Source organism: Protobothrops mucrosquamatus, unplaced genomic scaffold (assembly GCF_001527695.2).
Source record: "Protobothrops mucrosquamatus isolate PMUCROS unplaced genomic scaffold, P.Mucros_1.0 scaffold352, whole genome shotgun sequence".
Taxonomy (NCBI): Eukaryota; Metazoa; Chordata; class Lepidosauria; order Squamata; family Viperidae; genus Protobothrops; species Protobothrops mucrosquamatus.
The window spans coordinates 804,354-828,205 of NW_015386687.1; the positions used below are offsets into that span (position 1 = coordinate 804,354).

Genomic DNA, 23,852 nt, shown 5'->3' on the forward strand with positions numbered 1-23,852 from the left:
GCCACAACTTCTCTTCCTCATTATCCGACACACCTGGCTCCTGGCCAATCTCAGAAACACCTGGCTCCTGGCCAATCTCAGAACCACCTGGCTCCTGGTCAATCTCTTCTCCGTCGGGAGACACCTGAGGCATTGCCAAAGAGGAGGGTCCTGGAGAGGGAGGCCTGGCCATCTCCTCTCCTTCATGTTCGGAGCCTTCCTCCTCCGATAAGAGGGGCTCACAAGACGGAGCCACAACACCCTGCAGCCCAAAAGGTAGAACCCGGAATTGGTAACACCCCAAGGGACAATTGAAGGCGGTTTTCCACTTGTCCCCTTCCTTAATTCTGATTCGGTAGTAAGCTTCCCTTAAGTCCAGTTTGGTGAAAATCTTCCCCTTTGAAAGATGGGATAACATGTCCTTCATGAGGGGGAGAGGGTATAGATTGCTTTCGCTTATGGCATTCAAAGCCCTATAATCCACGCACAGGCGAAGAGTTCCATCTTTCTTTTCTTGGAATAATACAGGGGCAGCCATTTTTAGCTTTGCCAGCTGAATGAAACCCTTTTCTAAATTTTTGTCTATGAATTTCTGCATTTCTTCCAATTCTTGCGGGCTCATGGAGTACAATCTAGGTTTGGAAAGTTTCGCGCCTGGTCTGATTTCTATCGCATAGTCTGTGGGCCGATGAGGCGGCAATTCATCAGAACTTTCCTCACTGAATACTTCAGCCAGGTCTCTATACTACTCTGGTATTTCGGGTAGTTCCTTTTCTTCCCCTATTGCAGCTTTCTCGGCCGGGACTCCCCTTGGTGGGGGCTGGGCTGGTGCCTTGGTTGATTCCCCTTTTGGGAATCTAAGCTCTGCCACCCTCCAGTCCACCCGTGGGTTCCACTTGGCTAGCCACGCCATGCCCAGGATTATGGGACATTCCATGCCAGGGGTTACCACGAACGTTATAGTCTCTATGTAGTCCCCCAGGGTGAGTTGAAGTGGTAGCATTGCTAGGATGGCAGGCATCCCCCCTGCTATGGACCCATCTAATTGACCGAACAAGATCTGTTTTTTCAGCCTCCTCACTGGTATTCCTAGATTCCCCACTAACATTGGGCTTATAAGGCAGCGGGTACAACCAGAGTCAATTAATGCCCTGACTTCTACGGATTCGGGCATGTCCGGGGCTAACAATGTTACTGTCCTGGTGAGGGGTGCAATGGGTCCACTTACCAGGGGTTTGTCCTCGGAGTTGTCATCGGATGAGTGGGATGCTCCTCCAGTGTGGGCTGGAGTTCCCTTTCCTCGCGAAGCTGAGGCAGGGAACTCGACAGCTTCCGTGCCTTTTATGGCTGTCTCCTTTGGCTTCGCTGGTGGTTTTCCAGGCTTCGCAGCCGGGGTCCGGTCTGATTTTCCAGTTGGGGTGCAAGAGTGGCATTCGGCAGCGTGGTGCCCTTCTTTTCCGCACTTGAAACACCCGGTGGTTCTTTTGGAGGTCGATTGCTGCTTTGCTGGCTTGCGGGTTGGCTCCGATAGTGACTTCCCCCACGATCTCCCTCCTCTGTGTTGCCTCTTGGCCAGGTCGATCTTAGCTTCCTCGACTAGGACGTACCAGTCTTGCAGCCGATGAGGATCTCCCCGAGGGAGGCAGGCATTGTAGAGGTCATAGTTTAATCCATCTTTGAAGTGGTTGAGCAGGATGTCCTCTGACCAGTTCAGTTTGCTGGCCAGGGTTCGAAATTCTTGGGTGTATTCCACCAATGGCCGCCTGCCTTGCTTCACTGTCTTTATCCTCTCCTGGGCTTTTCAGTTAGCCAAAGGGTCTTCGAAACGGCACCTGAGGGAGACCATGAATTGATTGAAATTCAGTAACTCCGGGGTGTTGGAATTGTGGAGGTCTATGACCCAGTCTGCTATGATGCCATCCAGGGTGGATGGCACGATGCAAATTCTGGCTTGGTCGGTTGGGATGTCCCGGCTGTACTACTCCATATAGTTTAGCACCTGGGTTAAGAAGAATCCCAGGTGCCGTGGCTCCCCATGGAACTTCAAATCTAATGGACGGAACTTCTGGATGGATCGGTGCCGCTTTTTCCACTTGTGTCATCTCCCTTCTCTGTCTATCATTTCCACGCAATGGGGTGGCTGCAGCAATGGTGACCACAGTGGTTTCGATGGCTCTATTGGATGGGTCTGAAACCTCGGGTTCAGCTTTCTCCTCCTTCATGGAGTCAAGGGCTGTTTTCATCATGCCGATTGCCTGTTCCAGCAATCGGCTGGAGTGCCCCGGACAATCCTCCTCATCCTTGCTGAGACAGAGAGACCTTTCCATCTCCTCCTTCCAGCCTGGCTGATGGCTGCCTCGTCTGAGCGTCATCTTTCTGGCCTCCCAGTCATCCTTCCTTCCAATGCCCATAGACCACCTAGGCTTGTGGCAGTGTTCTGTCACCACCTCCTCTTCTGAAGAGCTTGAGGATCCGGAGGTGGAATATTTGCAAGGGTCTGCTCATCAGGAGGCTTCCACCCCCTGTAGCAGGGTCCTCTCTCTCTATTCCATTGTCTGACATGATTTGCCAAGTCCCCCAGTAAGGGCTTTCTTTCTGGGCTGACTATTACTACAGATCCTGTCTAATGTTGGGGCCCACTTCAAAACCTCATCCTAAGAAAGCAGAACTCATGGAAGCAGTTTCTTCCAAAAGGAACTTTTATTAGGAGAAGCTGATAGTAGGCATAATAGACAGGATCTGAGGATTTCCTGCTCAGATCAATAGGTTAAAAGTGTCCCAAGCAAACCCCACCACAGTAGTTCATCCGATCAGTTTGAATGGGCCAATCCCCAGGTCCATTGTGGGAAAGAGCTGATAACGCCAGGCTGTCTCAGGGTTGCAGCGATGTTTTGTCGGTCTTCGCACCTTCCCTTCCAAAAGCAGAGATAAACCAGTTGCCGAAGGCGCATTCCTTTCTCCTTCCCCCTTTCAAGCTGACATCAAGGGGGAAGATAGTTCAAAGAGTGTGTATGCAGAAATAGCAAAAGTGTTACAGTGTAGCGATAGAGGAAAACAAAGAAATAGCTTGCAGCATTTCCCCCCTCCCCTCCAGGAGCATGGCAGAACCCAGAAGTGTAGAAAGATTAGAGTTAGAATTAAAGTTAGAAAGAGCCCCCTTAGAATATGGGTTCTGACAGCTGGACTAGAAGACCTCCAAAGTTCCTTCCAGCTCTATTCTGATTGAACTCAGTATTCCAGGTGTGGTCTTACTAAGATAAAGTGGTACTAATACTTCACGTGATTTTGATTCTGTGCCTCTGTTTATACAGCCAAGGATTATATTAGCTTTTTTGGCTATTGCTGAACACTACTGGCTCATATTTAAGTGATTGTCCACTAGGACTCCAAGGTCCATCTCACAGTTTCTGTTTTTGAGCCAGGTTTCACCTAATCTGTACTTGTACCTTTGTTTTTTCCTGCCTAAATGTAAAACTTTTAGGATCCTGAGCTTATCTTGGGGGGTTTTGGCTACTGCTTCCAGCTTAGTGTCATTTGCAAATTTGATGAGTTCTCCTTCTATTCTCTTATCTAAATCATTTATGAAGATATTGAAGAGTACTGGGTTTAAGATGGAAACTTGTGGTTCCCCATTTACTTCCCTCCATATAGATGTAGTACCATTAAAGACTACTTGTTGAGTATGGTTTGTCAATCAGTTACAAATCTATCTGGTAGTGATGTTGTCTATCCCACATTTTTCTAGCTTACCAAGAGATAGGCTGTGGTCTATTTTGTCAAATGTAAAAGAAGAAGAATTGTCTTTGGAATCCTTGGCATGGTTATCTTAAAGAAAAATCTTCAAATGTGATCCCTTTTGATAACTATCAAGTAGTCCTGCTCTGGGCAGTTTCCATGTGACTTTTGTCTCATTTCAGGCCATGACACTACAGCAAGTGGCTTGTCCTGGATTCTATACAATCTCGCTCAAAACCCCAAGTATCAAGACCAATGCCGGGCAGAGATTCAGGATCTGCTGCAGGGGCGAGAAAGAAAAGAAATTGAATGGTAATGGACTGTGGACAGAAAGAAAGCAATCCAGAGGGTGGAACATCAAGGCAGATTCATATGTTACTTGAATGAGAAAGTGAACTAAGCCAGAGCTAGTGTCTTCCATAAGTGAAATTATAATGTTACATCACTAAGAACATCTTCATATGCTGACTGGGGAATTCTGGGAATAAGTCCACACAAGTTGCCAAGGTTGAGAAACCCTGGTCCAGAGGTTCATTAAATCAGGGCTTTTCAACCTTTTCACCCATTGTACCACTTTCAGGATATGGCAACATCCGAGTACCACCAGTCGCCTAGCAAGGTGTCAAAAACTTGATGACCAAAAAAAAAGTGAAAAAAGTGATAAAGTACAGGTAGTCCTCAACTTACAACAGTTCGCTTAGTGACTGTTTGAAGTTACAATGGCACTGAAAAAAGTGTCCCCCAAGGCACAGCCGAGCAAGACACCTGCTTGCCCGCCCGGCCGCGCTCTTCCTCCTGTCCGAGGTTTTCACTGTTGTGAGCATTTCTGTTGAGGATTGGCAGCAGGGGTGGGGTGGGGGGTGTTTGGTTTTTATTCCCCCCGTCTGCTGGGTGGTTGCAGCAGGTTTTGGTCACTTCACATGACCCTGGGACACTGTGACCATCATAAATATGACTCAGTTGCCAAGCATCTGAATGTAAACCACAAGACCCTGGAGAGGCTGCCACATTCCAGCTGATCGGCGCTTCTTCTGGGCTTAGCAGAAGTGCCAGGATCAGCGCCGAGCTCCAGCTGGAGCCTGGCGCTGATCCTGGTGCTTCCACTGAGCCCTGACAGCCCTGAAGAAGTGCTGATCCTGGCGCTTCCGCTGAGCCCTGACAGCCCTGCAGCTCCAGCCATCTCTCGCTCAGGCTTGTGCGGTGCTGCCACCGGTTCAGCTCATTTCCCTCCCCCGCTATTTTTCTAGGATGGTCGCATACCACCTGCCAGGTGCCAATGTACCACAGGTGGTACCCGTACCACTGGTTGAAAAGCCCTGCATTAAATGATTGTATTGTTGAGGATTATGCAAGTTGTTTGCTTAGAGTTAGAGAACCTATTGTTAAGGTGTCTTTGAAATTGTCTGCTTAGGGAATATTACATGTGTATGTTAAAATGCCAGTGCCTTTTTGGCCAAATTGAACTAGAAATAGGGAAGATCAGAAAGATGCTCAGGAAGGGTTTCATTTTCAAGAGCAGACTGAGGACTTTAGGCTGCCCAAATATAAACAGGACTCAACTGTAGCTGTCTCTAGATGGAAGCCATTTTGTAAGTCCATTAGTTGTCTGCACAGCAAAATGGCTGGCTTAGGTTCTGGAATATAAGTTTTTAAAATTCCCATCTGCCTTTGTTTATTATGTTTTTAAGTTTTGCAGAGTTACCCAACTATTTTGTAGGAGACATTTGCCTATTATAAGCTTTCTGAGTTTGAGTCTAGCTTTTCTTTGTGAGATTTTCTCTGTCCTTTCCCTTCATTAGGCCATGTTCTGAGGTAGGGTTCTCCTTTCCTCTGCTGGCTATTTATGGGGCACAATTCAGGCACAGATTTTGTCTTGGCAAGGTGGTCAATTTTATGTGATTGGCTCTCAGCAAATTTTGCAAAATACTCTTTTAGAGAATCTACTTTGTTTTTAGCTACAGTCAGCAAGTTGAATATTGAAAGAACGGTCAGTGCTGCCAGAATACTTTATCTGGTTACAAAATCAAGTGCAGTCTGGCAGCAATCAAGCTGTACATATACAGTGGGTCTGGTTTGAACACCCAAAGCTAAATCACCATCAGAACCAGTGCTTTTTTTCTAAAAAAAAAAAAAAAAAAAAGGTGCCGGAACTCACACACGTCATACAACCCGCCTTGCCTACCCTACAAGGTTCCATCCAAAAAAGGTGTCAGAACTCCATTCTGGGCATTCTATGAGAAAAAAGCCCTGATCAGAACATATTCCCTTTCTTTTCAAACAGTTCTGACAAGTTCCTGGCTTTCCACCTACAGGTTTGATACTTTTGGCTGTAGCTCATCAAAACGCTCTGCTTTTTCTGGGTTTGACCAGGCAAAATGTGTAGGCTAGTTCACAGGGAGTTTTGAGAGATGGCTAAAATGGTGGGTTTTGGCATCTACCAAAGCCAGCCTCTAGTCACAGCAATTTTATATAATTATTTCATATTTTCCATTATTCTTTATTCTTTACTGAGTAGCCACGATACAAATACTGTACTTTTTTCTTTCTAAAATCTGAAGAATGCCACTATTTGTAAGAAATCACTATACTGTTACAAAAATACACAATACCAAGGATGAAAGCCCTCCTGAATGGTTTTGGGTGAATATTAGAGGAAAGAGAAATGATATTGCTTTAGGCATATACTACAAGCCACCCAACTGGGCAAAGAAAATAGATGAACATTTTGCTATTCAGTTAAGTAAGGTATGCAGGAAACATACCACTGTAATAATGGGGTACATTAGCTACCTGACATCACCTGGGAGATGCTTGGGAAACTCTGAAAAACGAAATTATTAAAGCCCAGTGAGAAAGAAAAAAAGGAATTTGGGTAAAAATAAGTAAGAAAACACTTTTCCACTTTAGATGAGTTGAAATTGCCAGGATCAGATGGTTTATATCCCAGAGTTCTGAAAAATCTGAAATTCTTCTGAATTTCACCTTAACCATATGTTCTCTAACTCTAACCCAAAGCTGCTTTTTCAGGAGGCAACTGGACTTTCTTGTTTTTCTTTGAAGACATTTCACTTTTCATCCAAGAAGCTTCTTCAGCTCTGACTGGATGGTGTGGAATGGAAGGGTTTATATTCCTTGCAGACAGCTGACCATTTCTTTTAGAGAGTCATTGAGGTCATTTGGAGGTTTATCCTCAGGATCACCTGAGTAGTGCAAATGTGTGTGGAGCTTTCTTGGCTGCAGGATGTTTTCTGCCCTGTGTCCCTTCACTGTTGAAGACAGGTGCAGGCTGTTGGGGATGAGTCTGTGTTGTCTGCATCTCAAACTGAAGTGCAAATGGTTCCTGTAGTCTGCAATGTTTTCTGAAACTCTGTTCATACTCCTGCACCATTCGAAGGATGTTCATCCCAAAGTGCATAGCTAAATGTATATGGAGATTCTTAGTATTCCAAGTCATGATTGTCCCAAAGATGCTTTTCAGGAGGTAACTGGACTTTCTTGTTTTTGTTTTTGTTTTTGTTTTTTGAAGAAGAAGAAAAAGCACGTTTGGGACAACCATGACCTGGATGACTGTGAATCTCCATAGACATTTTTTTATTCATCTTTCCTGTTTTGTTTCCCTTGTTATGCTTGTTTTCCTTGTTATGCTTTTAAGATGTTCTTTTTAGGAATTCCTACTGAATGTGAATTCTTTTTCCCATTAGCTTCTCCTGCAATGGAATCTTGTTTAACATTACTTGAAATTTTTTTATCTCAATGCTGTAAGCCACTCAGAGACATTTCATTACAAGACGGGCAGCAAATAAATTTAATAAGTAAGTAAACAAACAAACAAACAAACAAACAAACAAACAAATAACTCTTCTCAGGAAAGATCTCTCCCTCATGCCCTTCACCACCATGTGCATCAAAGAGAGCCTGCGCCTGCACCCTCCAGTCACAGCCATATCTCGACGCTGCACTGAAGATGTGAACCTTCCTGATGGACGAGTTATCCCTAAAGGTATCTGCTATGGAAGGACCCCCATGCCATCCTTTGCTAATTATCTGTATCTGGCATCTGGATTCTCTTCTTTACTCTATGATTTTATTCCCTGCCTGCATTAACAGATGTTCTAGGCTGCTATGCTATCATTCTTTGGGCTCCATGATAATTAAACCTGTTATGAACTAAACAAAGTGCAAAGTGAGGTAAATAAAGTGCAAAGTATATTGAATAAGAAAAAAATCCCAGTTTGGAAAGTTGGTCATATACTGTATTGAGTGTGTTCTCCCTTGTATTAGAGATCCTTTTACAGTATTTATTTGATGTAAACTGAATGAGACTGTTCTGCTTTCCCAAATTCTGCACTGGCCATTTCTAATCTAATAAATCTATACTTAACAAGCAATTATATCACCCCAAAATAATAAAAAAGAATTCTATTATTATGGGTTTTACAGCAATAGGTGTTATGTTCCACGTTTTGCTCAGGCTCGTATGTCTCATTCTTCTTGAAAATGTGTACGCTTGTTGTCCTTCCTTCCTGCTATTTTGTTTGTTGCTATTTGTAGGAGAAAACATTTGCTTGGTATATCATGTCACATCTGTGGGAGAAAAACATGGGTCTTCCTATGTCATCTAGTTTGAACTAGACACATTTATTGTTATTTTTGAACATGACTTTTCACTGCTCAGGAAACTTTATAGCTTTTTCTATGGTAAGTCCATCAGTAGGGATTCCAGAAGTCATTTCAGAACTACAACTTTCTTCTGCATCTAGCTATCAAAAAAGGCTGCCAGTTACAAAGCTGACTCTAAAAGCACTTTGACGTTTTTGCCACAAACTGTTTACAGTTTCACCTTAAATTGGGTTTGCATTGTGGCAAATTACTAGGGACTGTTTTTAAAGGCTTGTATGCTGCGATTGCTGGAACAGAAGACAGTGGGGCTGTTCCTGTGGTTCTCTGAGGCCATCTTGCTTGATTTGACTGGCTCAATGAAAGAAGCATTCTATCCATCCCAAGAGCAACTAGCGGGTGGGGGGGGGGTAATGAGATGACTGCACCATCAGGGCTGGGAAGTGGAGGAACAATGAATGGCAATCATGGAAGATTATGGAAATGATGATGAACAGAGATGGAAAAGCAGCACATGCTGGTCCTCTTTATGGGGCAACTCTAGGCTAGTAGCAGAGCCATAAACTGATTGATTGGTTGGTAGCTTGATTATGTGCCATCAAGTCATTAAAGAAAGATCTCAGCTCTTCTGAAAATCTGTTGCACTAACAAAGATATAAAACATGCTTAAACACAAGTCAACAGAATGCTGCCCTATTCTTTGCTCTATCTATTAACAACAGCAATTCATTTGCCAAGTTCTGGCATGTTCCTTTTCCCACTTCCTGCTTTTGTGAATCTTTCTACCTTTGGTGGCATCCAGAGTTCATTAGATTCTTCTCTCTCCAGGGAATGTCTGCCTGGTCAGTATCTTTGGGACCCATCACAATCCTGCTGTATGGCCAGAGCCTGAGGTAGCATTTTCCCCATTTCTTTGTAATTTGTTTCCATCCATTTTGTAGAGTTCAGCCTGGGAGACTCCCTTCCCTTTGCTGGATGCTATTTTAGAGTCAGGGGGCAACTTACTCTTGTCATGATAATTCAGTAGCTAAGTATAGTTTTTTCTAAAGTTATATTCTGCTTTTTGTTCATTGAGGTATAAAGAATCCAGCAAGAAGATATGTACATATATATCTCTGAGGGAGATGGGTAGTTCAAAAATGTAAAAAACAAACAAATAAATAAAGTAGAATTTGCGTATTCATTAAGAAAAATACACACCATTTAAAAGCATAGATTAAATCTTCAAATATTTGTCAAAAATCACCTCTTATATTGTGCAATTTTTCTGCAGAAAACCTGGGCTGCTATATTTATTATTATGAGTATAGTACAGCTGATGATTTCCCATCCATTACAGTATTCAATGGATCAGTCAAGAAATAAAAGCATGTACATACAACATACATCTTTTACACTAACCAGATAACAAAATACTGAGCATGACATTAATGCACAGTAATAACAAAATTTAGCTTCTTTCTCAAACTCAGCTGAATCCTGATTAGAAAATGGATATGTACATTCATATTTCTTGCCCACTATTTTTACTAAGAAATGGAGTCTCAGGAAAAGAAGCAGTGCAAAAATATAAATTTGCTGTCTCTATTTTGCCTGTTATATGACAAAATGTGAAACACAGTTTATGCTTTTTCCTCCAAAACAAAAAGTAAATTATTGAACTGCATCATCTCAAAAACTCTTTGTTCATTGTCATGTGCTTTGTGATTGTTTTATTGATGTTAATGTTTTTACATTTAATGCTAATTTTTTAATGAGGGAGGATGGAAAAATTGTAATGTTACCTACCTGCTGATTCTTCTCCCTTTGAGCTCTGTAACTGAGGCCACTTCATTGATAACATTTTATTTCTTAGTTTCAGACATCTTGTTTCTCAGGATCCAACTCATAAAATTCCCTTGGAGCTTGGGGAGGAGGTGATCTTTAGGACTTTGGGTCAATTTTGCATAGAAAGTTCTCTTTTGTCAGATATAAGATGATTACTGGCATATAAGGTTTCATTTGAGTGAGTCTTGTTCCCTCAAACCTATGAATTGTGCAGCAGGCACTGTTTTGCCCATAAGACCAAGCAGGAATCAATAAATGCATTTTTGCTACCTGACTGAAATTGCATGTCAAGCATTAGTTAGTCTTTAAATTGTGGCAGAGAGGTTCTATTTGCTTGGTGTGTAATACAGACTTATTCTACAGACAGATGTTTATCTGCCCATAAAAAGCTTCTGTAAGTTTCCTAGCACAGAATGTTTTCAGAATTAGAGCAAGAGAAGAATGATCTCTATAGTTCTATCATTTCCATAAACACCTCCAAGGAGTAGTCCTCAATGAAACTACATCTATATGGAGGGAAGCATATATAGGTTCTGTCTTGGATCCAGGGTCTTCAACATCTTCATAAATGATCTAGATGACGAGATAGAATTTGCAGACGGATCATTAAATTTGCAGATGACCCCAAGTTGGGGGGAATTGCTAACAGTTTGGAAGATTGACTCAGTATTGAGAAGGATCTTGAGAGACTTGAGCATTGGGTTCTGTCTTACAAGATGCAGTTGAGAAAATTAAGGTTCTGCACTTAGTCAGGAAAAACCAAATGCACAGATATAGAGAAGGCAGTACCTGGCTCAAAAGTAGTAACTGAGCAGGATCTAGGTGTCCTACCTAGTGGACCACCACTTACGTATGAGGCTGCACCTATCAAAAAACCTAATGCAGTCCTAGGCTGCATCAACAGAGGTATAGCATTAAGATCACAAGAAGTGAAAGTACCACTTTATATTGCATTAGTGAGGCCACACATGGAACACTGCATCCAATTCTGGTCACCATGATACAAAAAGATGCTGAGACCCTAGAAAGTATGCAGAGCAGAGCAACAAAAATGATAAGAGGTCTGGAGACTAAACTGTAGAATGAATGGTTAAGGGAGGGAGGGAGGTATGTCTAGCCTATCAAAGATTGGGGCTGAATGATAGTAGTCTTTCAGTACTTGAGGGACTGTCACAGAGAAAAGGGAGTTGACTTATTCTCAAAAGCACATGAAGGCAGGACAAGAAGCAATGGGTTGAAGCTGTTTAAAGAGAGAACCTAAAACTAAAGAGAAATTTCCTCACAGTGAAAATAATTAATAATTAATCAAAAATTAATCAACTTGCTTCCTAGAGTTGTGAGTGCTCCATCATTGGAGGTTTTCAAGACTGGACAACCATTTGTCCAGGATGGTATAACACCTCCAAGTTCCCTTCCAGCCCTATGATTCTATGATTTAAGTTTAAGAAAGTCCTGTGCTGGACTTCCTATTTGTGTCAGAACTTTTACTAGCTCCCATTCCCAGATCATCAGTTGGCAGAACTGATCTTCCAGGTCCTCACTGTCTGGTGAATACTCTTAGGAATGCCAACTCCTGTTCCTATGCTTGGATAAATGGCATGTGATAAACGAAACACTTGGCATTAATTAATCAGTTCCTTCTTATGTTCTCATCTTCTCATTCAACCCATTCATCTAATCTGTTTATCTTTCAAAGGTCTATAACCCATATCGCTTTGATTCAGCACATCATCCACTAGCTTTTGTGCCCTTTTCTGCAGGACCAAGGTAAACAAATATCCAGCTAGAGACAAAATAGTTGTTAAGAAAAAAAGAGAAGGATTTTGGAGGATACCCATGTGACATTCTTAATGGGGGCTTTGGGGGCAAGGAACATGAAACTATACATGCTGAAAGTTTCAGCACAGCAGCCAGTTTGGTCTCTAATGGGGAAAAAAACCCTTAATAAAGCTAGATTTATCCAATGAGCCATAGAAAAAGAGAAGCCACTGATCTGGAGTCTTTCTTCCCTGCAGGAACTGCATTGGGCAGAACTTTGCCATGGCAGAGATGAAGGTGGCCCTGGCACTGACATTATTGAGGTTTGTGGTGCAGTTGGATGAGAGCCGACCTGTACGGCGCAAGCCAGAGCTAATCCTGCGGGCAGAGAATGGGCTGTGGCTGCAAGTGGAACCAATCCGTGCTGAATCTTGATCAGAAGTTCTATATAGAATTTGCTGGTCTACAACCTGGCATCTATATTGTAATGCACCAAGAGGACTTGTGATCAGAGATGCTTTTTGCTTCTAGCTTTGTAGAAGGCAGGATAGATGTATTTTGCACACAATTTTCCACCATTGTTTATATGTCTCCTGGTCTACTAATTGCTGCTTAGCCCTAGTTTATTGCTTTGCTACCATGAAGATCTCCAAGAGGTATTCTAAATTAAAGCCATACGAAATGAACTTTTGGCTTGGTTTTAAATATTTAGGTGATGGGATGCCTATAGTATAGAATCAAACTTCCAGGTTTTCAAAAAAAGATTGGACAGTCATTTAGAATTGTCTGGGATGCAATATGGTCTCCTGCCTTGGGCAGGTCTAGAAGATTACCAAGGTCCCTTCCAGCCCTATGATTTTATGATTCTAAGCTATTCAATGACAACTGTCTGCAAAACTATAGCCCAAGAATTCCAGCGCAAAAACAAATGCATTCTGAATATTCCAAACATCATCTAGGTTGGCTTTCCATGCTGTGCTTTTATGTACTGCTATTAACATTCTATCCCTTCCAAGGGGTGTTTCTAATCCTTTCTAACAAAAGCTATTTCCATTCTGGAAAATCGTCTCCACTGTGAGGAAAGTAGAAGAAGGAAGGAGTATTAAGTATGCTCACCACCTTGAGTTATTGTAAAAATAATAAAGGTGGGATACAAATACTTAGACAAATAAACAAATATAAAGTTTCACTTAGGTGTGATGATTCAGTCTATTTTACTCTAGTTTAATTCATATTTTATTCATGCCTTGATAACCCATTTTTATTCATGTATTGTTTTATTTAGCACATAGAAATAACTGTTGCTTTTTCCTATTGGATGTGCCTTGACCGGAGGTTGACCTGCTCTTTAGACCATAGTAATAGATGAAAACCAGGCTTCCTGCCTTCTTCCCTTGGAATGCCTACTCACCACGGGGATTGATGAGATTAGGTACCAAGTTATTTAGAAATGCTTTTACTGTAGAAATGTTATTGATAAGATAAAGATCCTAGCACATCTTGTAATCTTTACTTGAACTAGGTTATTATGACTAGTGAAAATATATGCATGATGTTGCTTTTTATGATTAGTTTATAGCATTGTATGTTTCCATAATTGTCCCAAACGTGCTTTTTCCAAAAGGCAACTGGACTTTCTTGGTTTTTTTCCTTTGAAAACATTTTGCTTCTCATCCAAGAAGCTTCTTTAGTTCTAACTGACTGGTGAGGAATGGAAGGATTTATATTCTTTGTAGCCATCTGAGGGTTGGTCGTTAGCTCTCTGAGAGTCATTGAGGCCACTTGAGAGTTTATCTGTAACATCAGAGTCACCTGAATCAGAATGTAAAGGGGTGTGGAACCTTTTGGGGACTACCGAAAGAATTGTGTTATAAACAGGAGAAAAGTAGTATCATATTCTTCCCCCTCCATTGAGGGAAGGCTATTCAATTTTAACACAGATGGCCTCTTTGACACCTCTTTCAAACCTGTGATCCATTCTGTCCAGAATGGAACTTTGGTGTCTTCAAAAGAGTGGCCTTTGTCTTTCAGGGGCAGATGCACTGCTGAATCCTGTCCTGATTAATCTGTTCTCCTGTGTTGTCCATGTGTTTGTGAAATGGTTGTTTTGTTTCCCCAATGTACAAGTCTGCACGTCTCACTGCATTGCACTGCATATACTACATTGTTCTGTTTGCGTCTCGGTATTTTGTGTTTGGGGTGGACAACCTTCTGTCGTAATGTATTCCTGGGTTTAAAGTGTGCATGTATGCTGTGTTGGTTGAAAATCTTCCTGAACTTTTCTGATATTCCTGCAACGTATGATATGACAATATTGCTCTATTTGTCTTTGTCTATTATGAAGAAGCTCCTGCTGGATCTCTTTGTGGATTTGATGAATGGCTAGTTAGGATAGCCATCAGTTCTGAGGGCTTCCTTGATGTGTTTTTGTTGTTTTCCCTCTTTGCTGGTAGGCAAAGGTGTAGGGTTTCAATTACTGAGTCTCCGAGAGCTAATGACCAATTCTCAGAATGCTTTCGACCAGATGGATGCAAAGAATATAAATCCTTCCATTTCCCATCAGTCAGAACTGGAGAAGCTTCTTGGAAAAGAAGTGAAATGATTTCAAAGGAATAAACAAATTTCAGTTGCCTTTTGGAAAAAGCACCTTTGGAATAACCATGACCTGGATGATTGAGAATCTCCATAGATATGCTTCCATGACTGATTGACTGCCATGTATCTTTTTAAAATTGTATAAAAGGAAGTCCACTCTAAGCAGGAGTCTGCTTATGTTAGAACTTGCTTCTGGGCAACCTTTTATTTGCAAATAAAAGTTTCAATCCTTTCTACTATTCTGGTGTGATTTTTGGGCTTACACATTAGATAAAAAGTCTCCATTTTTCTGGAACAACAGGAGCACAAATTGCTCAAATGTTTTTAAAAATTCCAAATGCCAAACAAAGCAGTTTGTGGTTGGAGAACAAGCCATCCATTAGGTGCATGTTTGTGGCCTCTGATTGTCTGAGTTGCATGTTGGTTAATGGTAATGAAGATAATGGATCACTTGAAACCAGTTTGGTATAGTGGTTAAGGCATCAGGCTTGGACACAAAGCCATCTGGGTGACTTTCTCTCAGTTCTAAGGAGATAATGACAAGCCACTTCTGAAATCTTGCTAAGAAAACTGCAGAGACTTCTGAAGACAGTTGCCAGACATCAACATTGATTCAAAGGAAGGGGGGGAGAGATATGCATAACATTCAGTTTCTCTAATTGAGAAGTAGATTATTGATCCTTTGATATAAAAACAAAATGTTTCTATTTTTGTCTGTGAAGGGCTTGCTCCATTCATTATAACTGAACCTCACAAATCTCTTTTTCCAATAGTAGTCCTCTTCTCTTCTCTTCTCTTCTCTTCTCTTCTCTTCTCTTCTCTTCTCTTCTCTCTCTTCCCCCTGAGGGAGGTAAAAGCCAAGGAAAAGGGCAATAGATGATATTCACTCAAAGTTACAGCTCTTAGGAAGTCTAGAAGGAGAAATGCTCAAACTGCAATCTGTAGAAATTAATCTTTAGATTCAGCCCCATTCGGATAGATTATGACTGGGCTCTCAAGTTCATCTTTTTGTGACATGTCTATTTTCCCATCTCTATACAGGAGCCTCAACCATGTCTAACGCTCTGGAATATTCATGATATCACAAATTTATTGGAGTGTCCATTATCTGTATTGGCTAGGTTGTGATCATAATTCTGAAAGTTCAAAGCTACCAGAGCCCTTGGAAGTTGTCACATTCAAACCAAGCTGATGTAGCCTGCTTCCTTAGCAGTGTTCCCTGGTTGGCTGGCTGATTGGGGCCTTGCCCCTAGAATTGAGACAGGCGGACAAAAATCAGAGTACTGGGGGACTGATTCAAGCGCAGAAGAAAGGAACGAGGGAGCGAAAACCATGACACTGCTACGAGGAAAGGAGGCTGGACTCCTTCTGAAAGAGAGAGAGAGATTGCCCCTCCCCCCAAGGAACAGGATGGTTATATCTCACCCTGGAGATTGCATCCTAGCTGCCATGAGAGGTAGACTTGATAGGCCTCTAATTGGGCCAGCAGAGGATATGTTTATTGACAATAGATTGGTGAAGGGCCATTTGGCCAAAAAGGACAGTCTTTGGGATATTTTTAGCTTGAGCGACACTGCTCACCATAAGATTTAATAACCTTGGAGGTCTTCTAGTCCAACCTCCTCCTCAAGTAAGAGACCCTATATCCGTGGTGGCAAACCTATGGCACGGATGCCAGAGGTGGCATGCAGAGCTCTCTCTATGGGCACGCACGCCATTGCCCCAGTCCTAGGCCTTCAGCTGGGTTTTATAAAACCTTTTCACTTTAGACCTCTGCCGCCATATGCAAAAGAAAAGTTTCAATCAATCAATTTCAACTTGATTGAAAAAAGATCTTGCAAAGTTGAAATTGATTGATTGAACTTTTTAGTCCCAGTCTGCCGTTACCACTGCAGCCACACCCACCCAATGGGCCACACCCACCCAATGGGCCACACCCACCCAATTGGCCACGCCCACCTGGCACCCGAGGATACATAAGTGGGTTTCGGGTTGCAGTTTGGGCACTCGGTCTCTAAAAGTTTCACCATCACTGCCCTATATCATTCCAGACAAGTGGCTGTCTAGTCTCTTCTTAAAAACCTCCAGTGATGGAGCATCCACAATTGAAATTTCTCTGTAGTTCTAGATTGCTTCTCCCCTTAATTAGTTTCTATCCAATGTTTCGTGTCTTGCCTTCCTGTCTTTGGAAAATAGGTTGATGCTCTCTTCTTTGTGGCAGCCCCTCAATATTGGAACACTGCTATGATGTCATCCCTAGTCCTTCTTTTCACTAGACTAGGCATACCCAATTCCTGCAACTGTTCTTCATGTGTTTTAGCTTGCAAGCCCATAGCCACCTTTGTGCTCTTCTGTTTACTCTTTCCAGAGTCTCAACCTCTTTTTTATAATATGGTGAGCAAACTTGAATGCAATATTCTAAGTGTGGTCTTAGAGGGGAGAGGGGGATCTATTTGAATAAATAATAAGTGTATTTTACATATGATAACTATTCTGTACCACAACCATGGGTTATCCGAAATCTAAATACTATGGACATTAAGCCAACTGGAATACTGTAATTGAAATCAGATAAAAGTTAAAAACAGAATTTGAAGGCATATAAATCAAAAGTTGTCGATAAATGCTTCAAATGATTGAGTTATAATTAGCAATGTATTATTTGAAATCTGGTATAATAACTAAGGGAAACAGAGAGGAAATTTTTGATAACGTAAACTGATATATGTATGGAAAAGACTGTTATTGGACTATGTATTATCCAACCACCAAGTTGCTTCCCTAATACCTAAAGCTTTGTAAAAATGGAAAATTAATAAAACTTGTTCAAAATAAATAAATAAATAAATTGCCGGAATCTTGGGTGAAAGTGACCACGTCATACTGGAATTTAATATAATGCAAACATTAGCAATAGAAAACAATCCAACCAGCAAGAAAACTTCAAAAAAGCTGACTTTAACAAACTTAGAGAGAACCTAGGAAAAATCCCATGGATGAAAATTCTAAAGGGAAAAACAACCCAGGAAACATGGGAAACCCTGAAAAATACAATCACAAAAGCCCAGACCAGCGCAATACCACTGAGAAAGAAAAACAAGAAATCCAAGAAGACACCAGCATGGTTGCACAAAGATCTCTCTAACAAACTAAAAGAGAAAAGGACAAGTACAAAAAATGGAAAGAGGGGCACATAACTAAAGCTGATTATCAGCAGATAGCCAGAACGTGCAAAGATGAAGTCAGGAAAGCAAAGGCTCAGAATGAACAAAGACTTGCAACAGAAATCAAGGACAATAAAAAAGTTTCTTCCAACATATTAACAACAAGAAAAAAAATCAAGGAAACTGTAGGCCCACTACAGAGAGAAGATGGCAAGGAAATTACAGGCAATAGGGAGAAAGCAGAGCTACTTAACTCATACTTTGCATTAGTCTTCATATACACACAAAAAACCTATAGCCCAACACACCCAAAAAACCACTGCAAAAGACATACTAGAACCAAAAATTAAAATAAGCAAGAAAATGGTAAGGGAACACCTATCCAACCTTGACAAATATCACTTGACTATAAGCCAGCAGTGTGCAGCAGCAACCAAAAAACCTAATACAATCCTGGGTTGTATAAACAGAGACATAGAATCAAGATCATGCAAGGTATTAGTACTGCTTTATAAAATCCTAGTAAGACCACACCTGGAATACTGCAGCCAATTTTGGTCACCATATCACAAAAAAGATGTTGAGAGTTTGGAAAAAAATCCAAGAGAAGAGCAACTAAGATGATCAAAGGCCTGTAGATTAAAACATATGAAGAATGGCTACGGGACTTGGGTTTGGCTAGTCTAAAGAAAAGAAGAAATAAGGGAGACATGATAGCAGTGTTCCAATATCTGAGGGGTTGCCACAAGGCAGAGGCGGCCAGGTTGTTCACCAAAGTACCAGAGGGGAGGATGAGAAACAATGGCTGGAAACTGATCAAAGAGAGAAGCAACCTGGAATTAAGGAGAAATTTCCTGACAGTGAGGACAATCAGCTAGTGGAACAGCTTACCCCAGATATCGTGTGTGCTCCATCACTGGAGATTTTCAAGAAGAGACTAGACATTCACCTGTCTGAGACAATATAGGTTCTCCTGCTTGAGCAGGGGGCTGGACTAGAAGACCTCCAGGGTCCATTCTATTCTATTCTATTCTATTCTATTCTAGTCTAGTCTAGTCTAGTCTAGTCTAGTCTAGTCTAGTCTAGTCTAGTTCTGATTCTGATTCTGATTCTAATTCTAATTCTAATTCTAATTCTAAACTTAAAAAACTCCATTTCGTTCTGCCAACTTGACAGGTCCATCGCGGGGGGTGTCCCAGCCACGTTAGCTACAGAACCACTGGGGCTAAACATAGGGAGCCACTCATAGACTCTAATCTTCATTGTGGCCCCTGGAATGGAGTGGCCCCTCTTGGCATTGGCCTGGCTGAAAAAAATGGAACCCGCTGATAGACTGGAGAGAGGGGCATTTGAAATTCCCCAAAGAAAAGAATCCCTTGCCGAGCACATGAAACCAAATAGAAAGGGAACAGGCCAGGGAAATAGTAGCCACTTTAAGTGGCAAAGCCATGCAAACTATACCTAGGGAATACTGGGATCTAGCTAAAGTCTTCAGTGAAAGGACTTTGGACAAATTGCTCCCACCCATCGACCCACAGATGTGCTATTGAGATCATTCCTGGGGCAAAGCTATCAAAGCCAAAGATGTATTTGATGAACCCCAGGGAATTAAGAGAATTGTGTAAATTTATTGACAAAAACCTGGCCCATGGGTTCATACACCCAGCCAGACCGTGGGTGGCCACACCTGTGCTGTTCAGGGAGAAGAAGGATGGCTCTCTTTGTCTCTGCATGGACTATAGGGGTTTGAATGCTGTATGCATGGAAAATGTGTACCCCCTGCCCCTCATGAAAGATATGTTGGCCTACCTGTCGAAAGGAAAAACATTTTCTAAGTTGGACCAGCAGAAGGTGTATTATAGAGTCAGAATTAAAGAAGGGGACGAATAGAAAACTGCTTTCAACTGCCCCCTCAGCTGCTTCCAATTTAGAGTGCTCCCTTTTGGTCTATGAGGAGCCTCAGTGGTGTTCATGCAGTTGATCAATAAGGGAGTTTTGGTGTACCTGTATGATATCTTAATTTACACTGAAAGGTAGGCGGAACATATGAAATTGATCACAGCGGGTTCTAAATAAAGTCTGGACGGCTAAACTTTACACTAAATTGTCAAAGTGTGAATTCCGCAAAGAGAAAATCGACTACCTGGGATACAGGATTTCGCACAACGGAGTGGAGATGGATCTGGAGAAAGTACGTGCCATCTTAGAGTGGGCGGCCCCCTGCACCAGAAAGCAGTTACAAAGCTTCCTGGATTTTGCAAATTTCTACCAACAGTTCATCCCCTCTTTTGCCCAGATCGCTTTACCTATCACAAATTTATTTTTTTTAATAAAGATTTTATTGGTTTTCTTTTGCATACATATGTTATTTTTTCCAATCAACGAGGTGTCTGGGGTTAACTATGCTAATACATATTAGATTCCTAATCCTTCATTCTTTCCTCTAACCAACAATAAAATAAGTCCCAAATTTGGTAGTAGTCTGTGTCTTCTTTATCTTTCACTCTCATAGTTAATCTGTCCATCTCTGCACATTCCAATATTTTTCTGATTATTTCTTCTTCTGATGGCAATCCTTCGTTCTTCCAGTATTGTGCGAAAATTATTCTCACTGCTGTAGTGATGTGTAAAATTAAATATAAACTCTGCTTATTAATCTTTTCAGGCATTATACCTAGTAAAAAAAGTTCAGGTTTAAAATCAACATGTTCACCTAATATTTTTTCTAACCACGTATGTATCTTTTTCCAATAAGCCTTAGCTTTGCCACATGTCCACCAAATGTGATAGTACGTGCCTGCATTGTGTTTACATTTTCAACATCTATCTGACATATTTTTAAACATTTTTGTTAATCTTGCTGGTGGCAAGTGCCATCTATAAAACATTTTATACAAGTTTTCTTTATATGAAATTGACATTGTTAATTTATAGTTTCTCTCCCATAGCATTTGCCACTTTTCTAGTTCTATATTATAGCCAAAATTGTTCGCCCATCTTATCATTGTTTCTTTAACTTGTTCACTTTCCATTTCCAAAATTAACAAAACAAATATACATTTTCTTAATTAATTTCTCATGTGAGGTTAACAAAATCTTATCAAACACAGTTTGATCTTTATAAAATCCATACATTTTCACATCTTTTTCATATCTATTTTGCATCTGTAAATGTGCCCACCACGATAAGTTGTTCCCCTGATTTTCCAGTTCTTGCTTAGATTTTAAATTCCCATCAATATTTAGAATATCTCTATATGCCCATATTTTTTCAAAGTCTACCAAGTTCGGATGTACAAATGCCTCCATCGTTGATTACCACCCTGGAATTTTTAGGTATATTTTAGCTTTAATTTTTTCCCATACTGTTAACAAGGCATTTCTTATAAAGTGATTTTGAAAATACTTATGAGCTCTATTTTTCCCATACCATAAGAAAGCGTGCCACCTCAGTTGTAAATCATATCCCTCTAAATATAACAACCTTTTGTTTCTAAGCATTATCCATTCTTTCACCCATGTTAAAACAGAAGCCTGATAATACAACGTCCATTCCGGCAGCCCAAATCCTCCATTTTCCTTAGTGTCTTGTAGTGTTTTCATCTTAATTCTAGCTTTCTTTCCCTGCCAAATAAAGTTCAAAATTAATGAGTTTAAATCTTGAAAGAATTTTTTCTCTAGTTTTATCAGAATTGTTTGAAATAAAAATAGAATCTTCTGCAGTACATTCATTTTTACTGTAGCAATTCTTCCTAATATTGACAACTGCAGATTTTTCCATCTTTCCAAGTCTAGCTTTATTTGTTTCAATAGTTTTGTATAGTTGTCTTCTTTTATTGACTAACATTTGGCCAAAAAATGCATCCCTAAGTATTTAACTTTTTTCCCTATCTGTACCTCTGTTTTCTTTAGCATTTGCCTTTTCTGTTTGTGAGATTCTTAACTATTACCTTAGTTTTTTCTTTCTTTATTTTTAATCCTGCCATTTCTCCATACTCTTCTATCTTTCCCCATAGCTTAGAGATCATCTCTAAAGGTTCTTCCAAAATAAATACTAAATCATCAGCAAATGCTTGTAACTTATATGTTTCATCTTTTATCTTCAATCTTTTGATTTCTGTGTCCTGTATAATCCTTCTATTTAAAACTTCCAAAGTAAAAATAAATAATAATGGGGATAGTGGACACCCTTGCCTCGTGCCTTTTCTTATCTCAAAGCTCTCAGTATAGTCTCCATTCACAATCACTTTTGCTATCTGATTGCTATATATTGTTTTTATCATGTTTGTAAAGTTCTTTCCAAAGTCCATTGTTTGTAGTTGCTGAATCATGAATTGCCAGGAAACATTATCAAATGCCTTTTGAGCGTCTAAAAATATTAATGCTAATTGTTTCCCTGGATGTAGCTCATAGTATTCTAATACGTCCATTATCACTCTTAAGTTGTTTTTGATTTGTCTCTTTGGTAAGAAGCCGTTTTGATCTGGATATATGAGTTCAACTAAGTATTTTTTCAGTCTCTCTGCCAAATAATTACTGAAGTAAAAATTTTGTAATCCACATTAAGTAATGAAATCGGTCTATAGTTCTTAATATACGTCAAATCTGAGTCTTCTTTGGTATTAAAGTAATATTTGCTTCTATCCATGTATTTGGAAGTTTAGCCTCTAACAAGAGTCCATTAAAAACATCTTTCAGTGGTTCGCTTAATATGTCTTGTAAATTTTTATAAAGCTCTGCCAGGAGTCCATCTGGGGCCGGTGTTTTCCCATTTTTTGTCATTTTATAGCCTCTGATATCTCCATCATTATTGTTATTTCTTCTAACATAGTTTTAAATGTCTCTGGATTTTTTGGCAGTTTACTTTCTTCTAAGTATTGAGCAGTTCTCTCTCTTGAAATCTCCTCTTTATCATACAATTCCTTATAGTATTCCTTAATTATCTTTTTTATTTCTTCATTTTTGAATTGTAAACAACCTTTCCCATCTACTAAGTTATGTATTATTTTCTTCTCTTTCTGTTTTTTAAGTTTGTAGGCTAGCCATCTTCCTGGCTTATTGGCATTTTCAAAAAAGTTTTGTTTTGCTCTCGTTATCTGTTCCGCCAATTTTTCTGAGTCCAGCAAATTTAGCTTGTGTTTTATTATTTCCATTTCTCTTTTCAAAGTCTTTTTCTGTGGGGTTTTTTGTAATTCTATTTCTAACTTACCAAATTTTGCTTTTAATAGTGAATATTGCTGTCTTCTCTGTTTATTTTTCTTTGACATATACGTTATAGCTATGCCTCTAAAAACGCTTTGGCTGTGTCCCATAGGTTTTGTAATGAAGTGTCTTCTTCTTTATTTTCTTTAAAGAAGAATTCCATTTCTTTTTTCGCTAACTCTATAAATTCTTTGTCTTTTAGTATAGATTGGTTTAAGGTCCATCTTGGGTTTTTTTGTATTCCTTTCCATGTCACTTTTAGAGGATTATGGTCTGCCCATGTACCTATTTCTATCTCAATTTCCTGTATATCCATCCTCAATTCAGAAGTCATCCAAATCATATCAATTCTTGACCAGGATTTATGGCTATTTGAGTAAAAAGTATATTGTCGGTTTTGTGGATTAATTTCTCTCCAGGCATTTTGTATTCCAATTTCCTCTGCCATATCAAAAAATATCTTAGGTAATCTTCTTCTTATGGGTTTTCCTGTTTTGTTGCTTTTGTAATCCATTGTTCCATCTACTATCGCATTGAAATCCCCTATTAAACAAATATTTTGGTGTTCCATTTCTATTAGTTTCCTGTGTAAGCTTTGATAAAATTGTTCTTGATTGTTATTTGGAGCATAGATTGCCACTAACAATATTTGTTTTTGATGTAGATATATTTCAACCATTACAATTCTTCCTTCTTCATCTGAGTACACTAATTTAGAGTCTGTTGCCTCTTTAACATATACGGCAACCCCTCTCTTTTTTTTGTTGTGCTGATGTATAATAAAGCTTCCCAAATTTTGGGTATTCCAATAGTTTATAATGTTGTTTTTTTATGTTTGTCTCTTGTAAACAAATTATACCTGTATCTAACTTCTGGAGTTTCCTAAAAAAATTATTTCTTTTTGATGGGGAGTTTAGTCCATTTACATTTACCGAAAAAATCCATTTTTTTCTTCATTTCCATTTCCATTATTTA

The 23,852-nt window shown here is 40.1% G+C and overlaps 1 protein-coding gene across 1 annotated transcript in view; it reads left to right on the forward strand.

Annotated features, from left to right (window-relative positions):
- LOC107287120 (cytochrome P450 4F22) overlaps positions 1-13,537 on the forward strand; it is a 63,347-nt gene extending 49,810 nt beyond the window's left edge. Inside the window, exons 9-13 of the mRNA XM_015815589.1 lie at positions 3,897-4,026; positions 7,581-7,714; positions 9,160-9,224; positions 11,855-11,925; positions 12,174-13,537. Coding sequence (XP_015671075.1) covers positions 3,897-4,026; positions 7,581-7,714; positions 9,160-9,224; positions 11,855-11,925; positions 12,174-12,351 — 578 coding nt within the window. The 3' untranslated portion in view covers positions 12,352-13,537. The remainder of the gene's footprint in view (positions 1-3,896; positions 4,027-7,580; positions 7,715-9,159; positions 9,225-11,854; positions 11,926-12,173) is intronic.
- Positions 13,538-23,852: the final 10,315 nt, after the last annotated feature.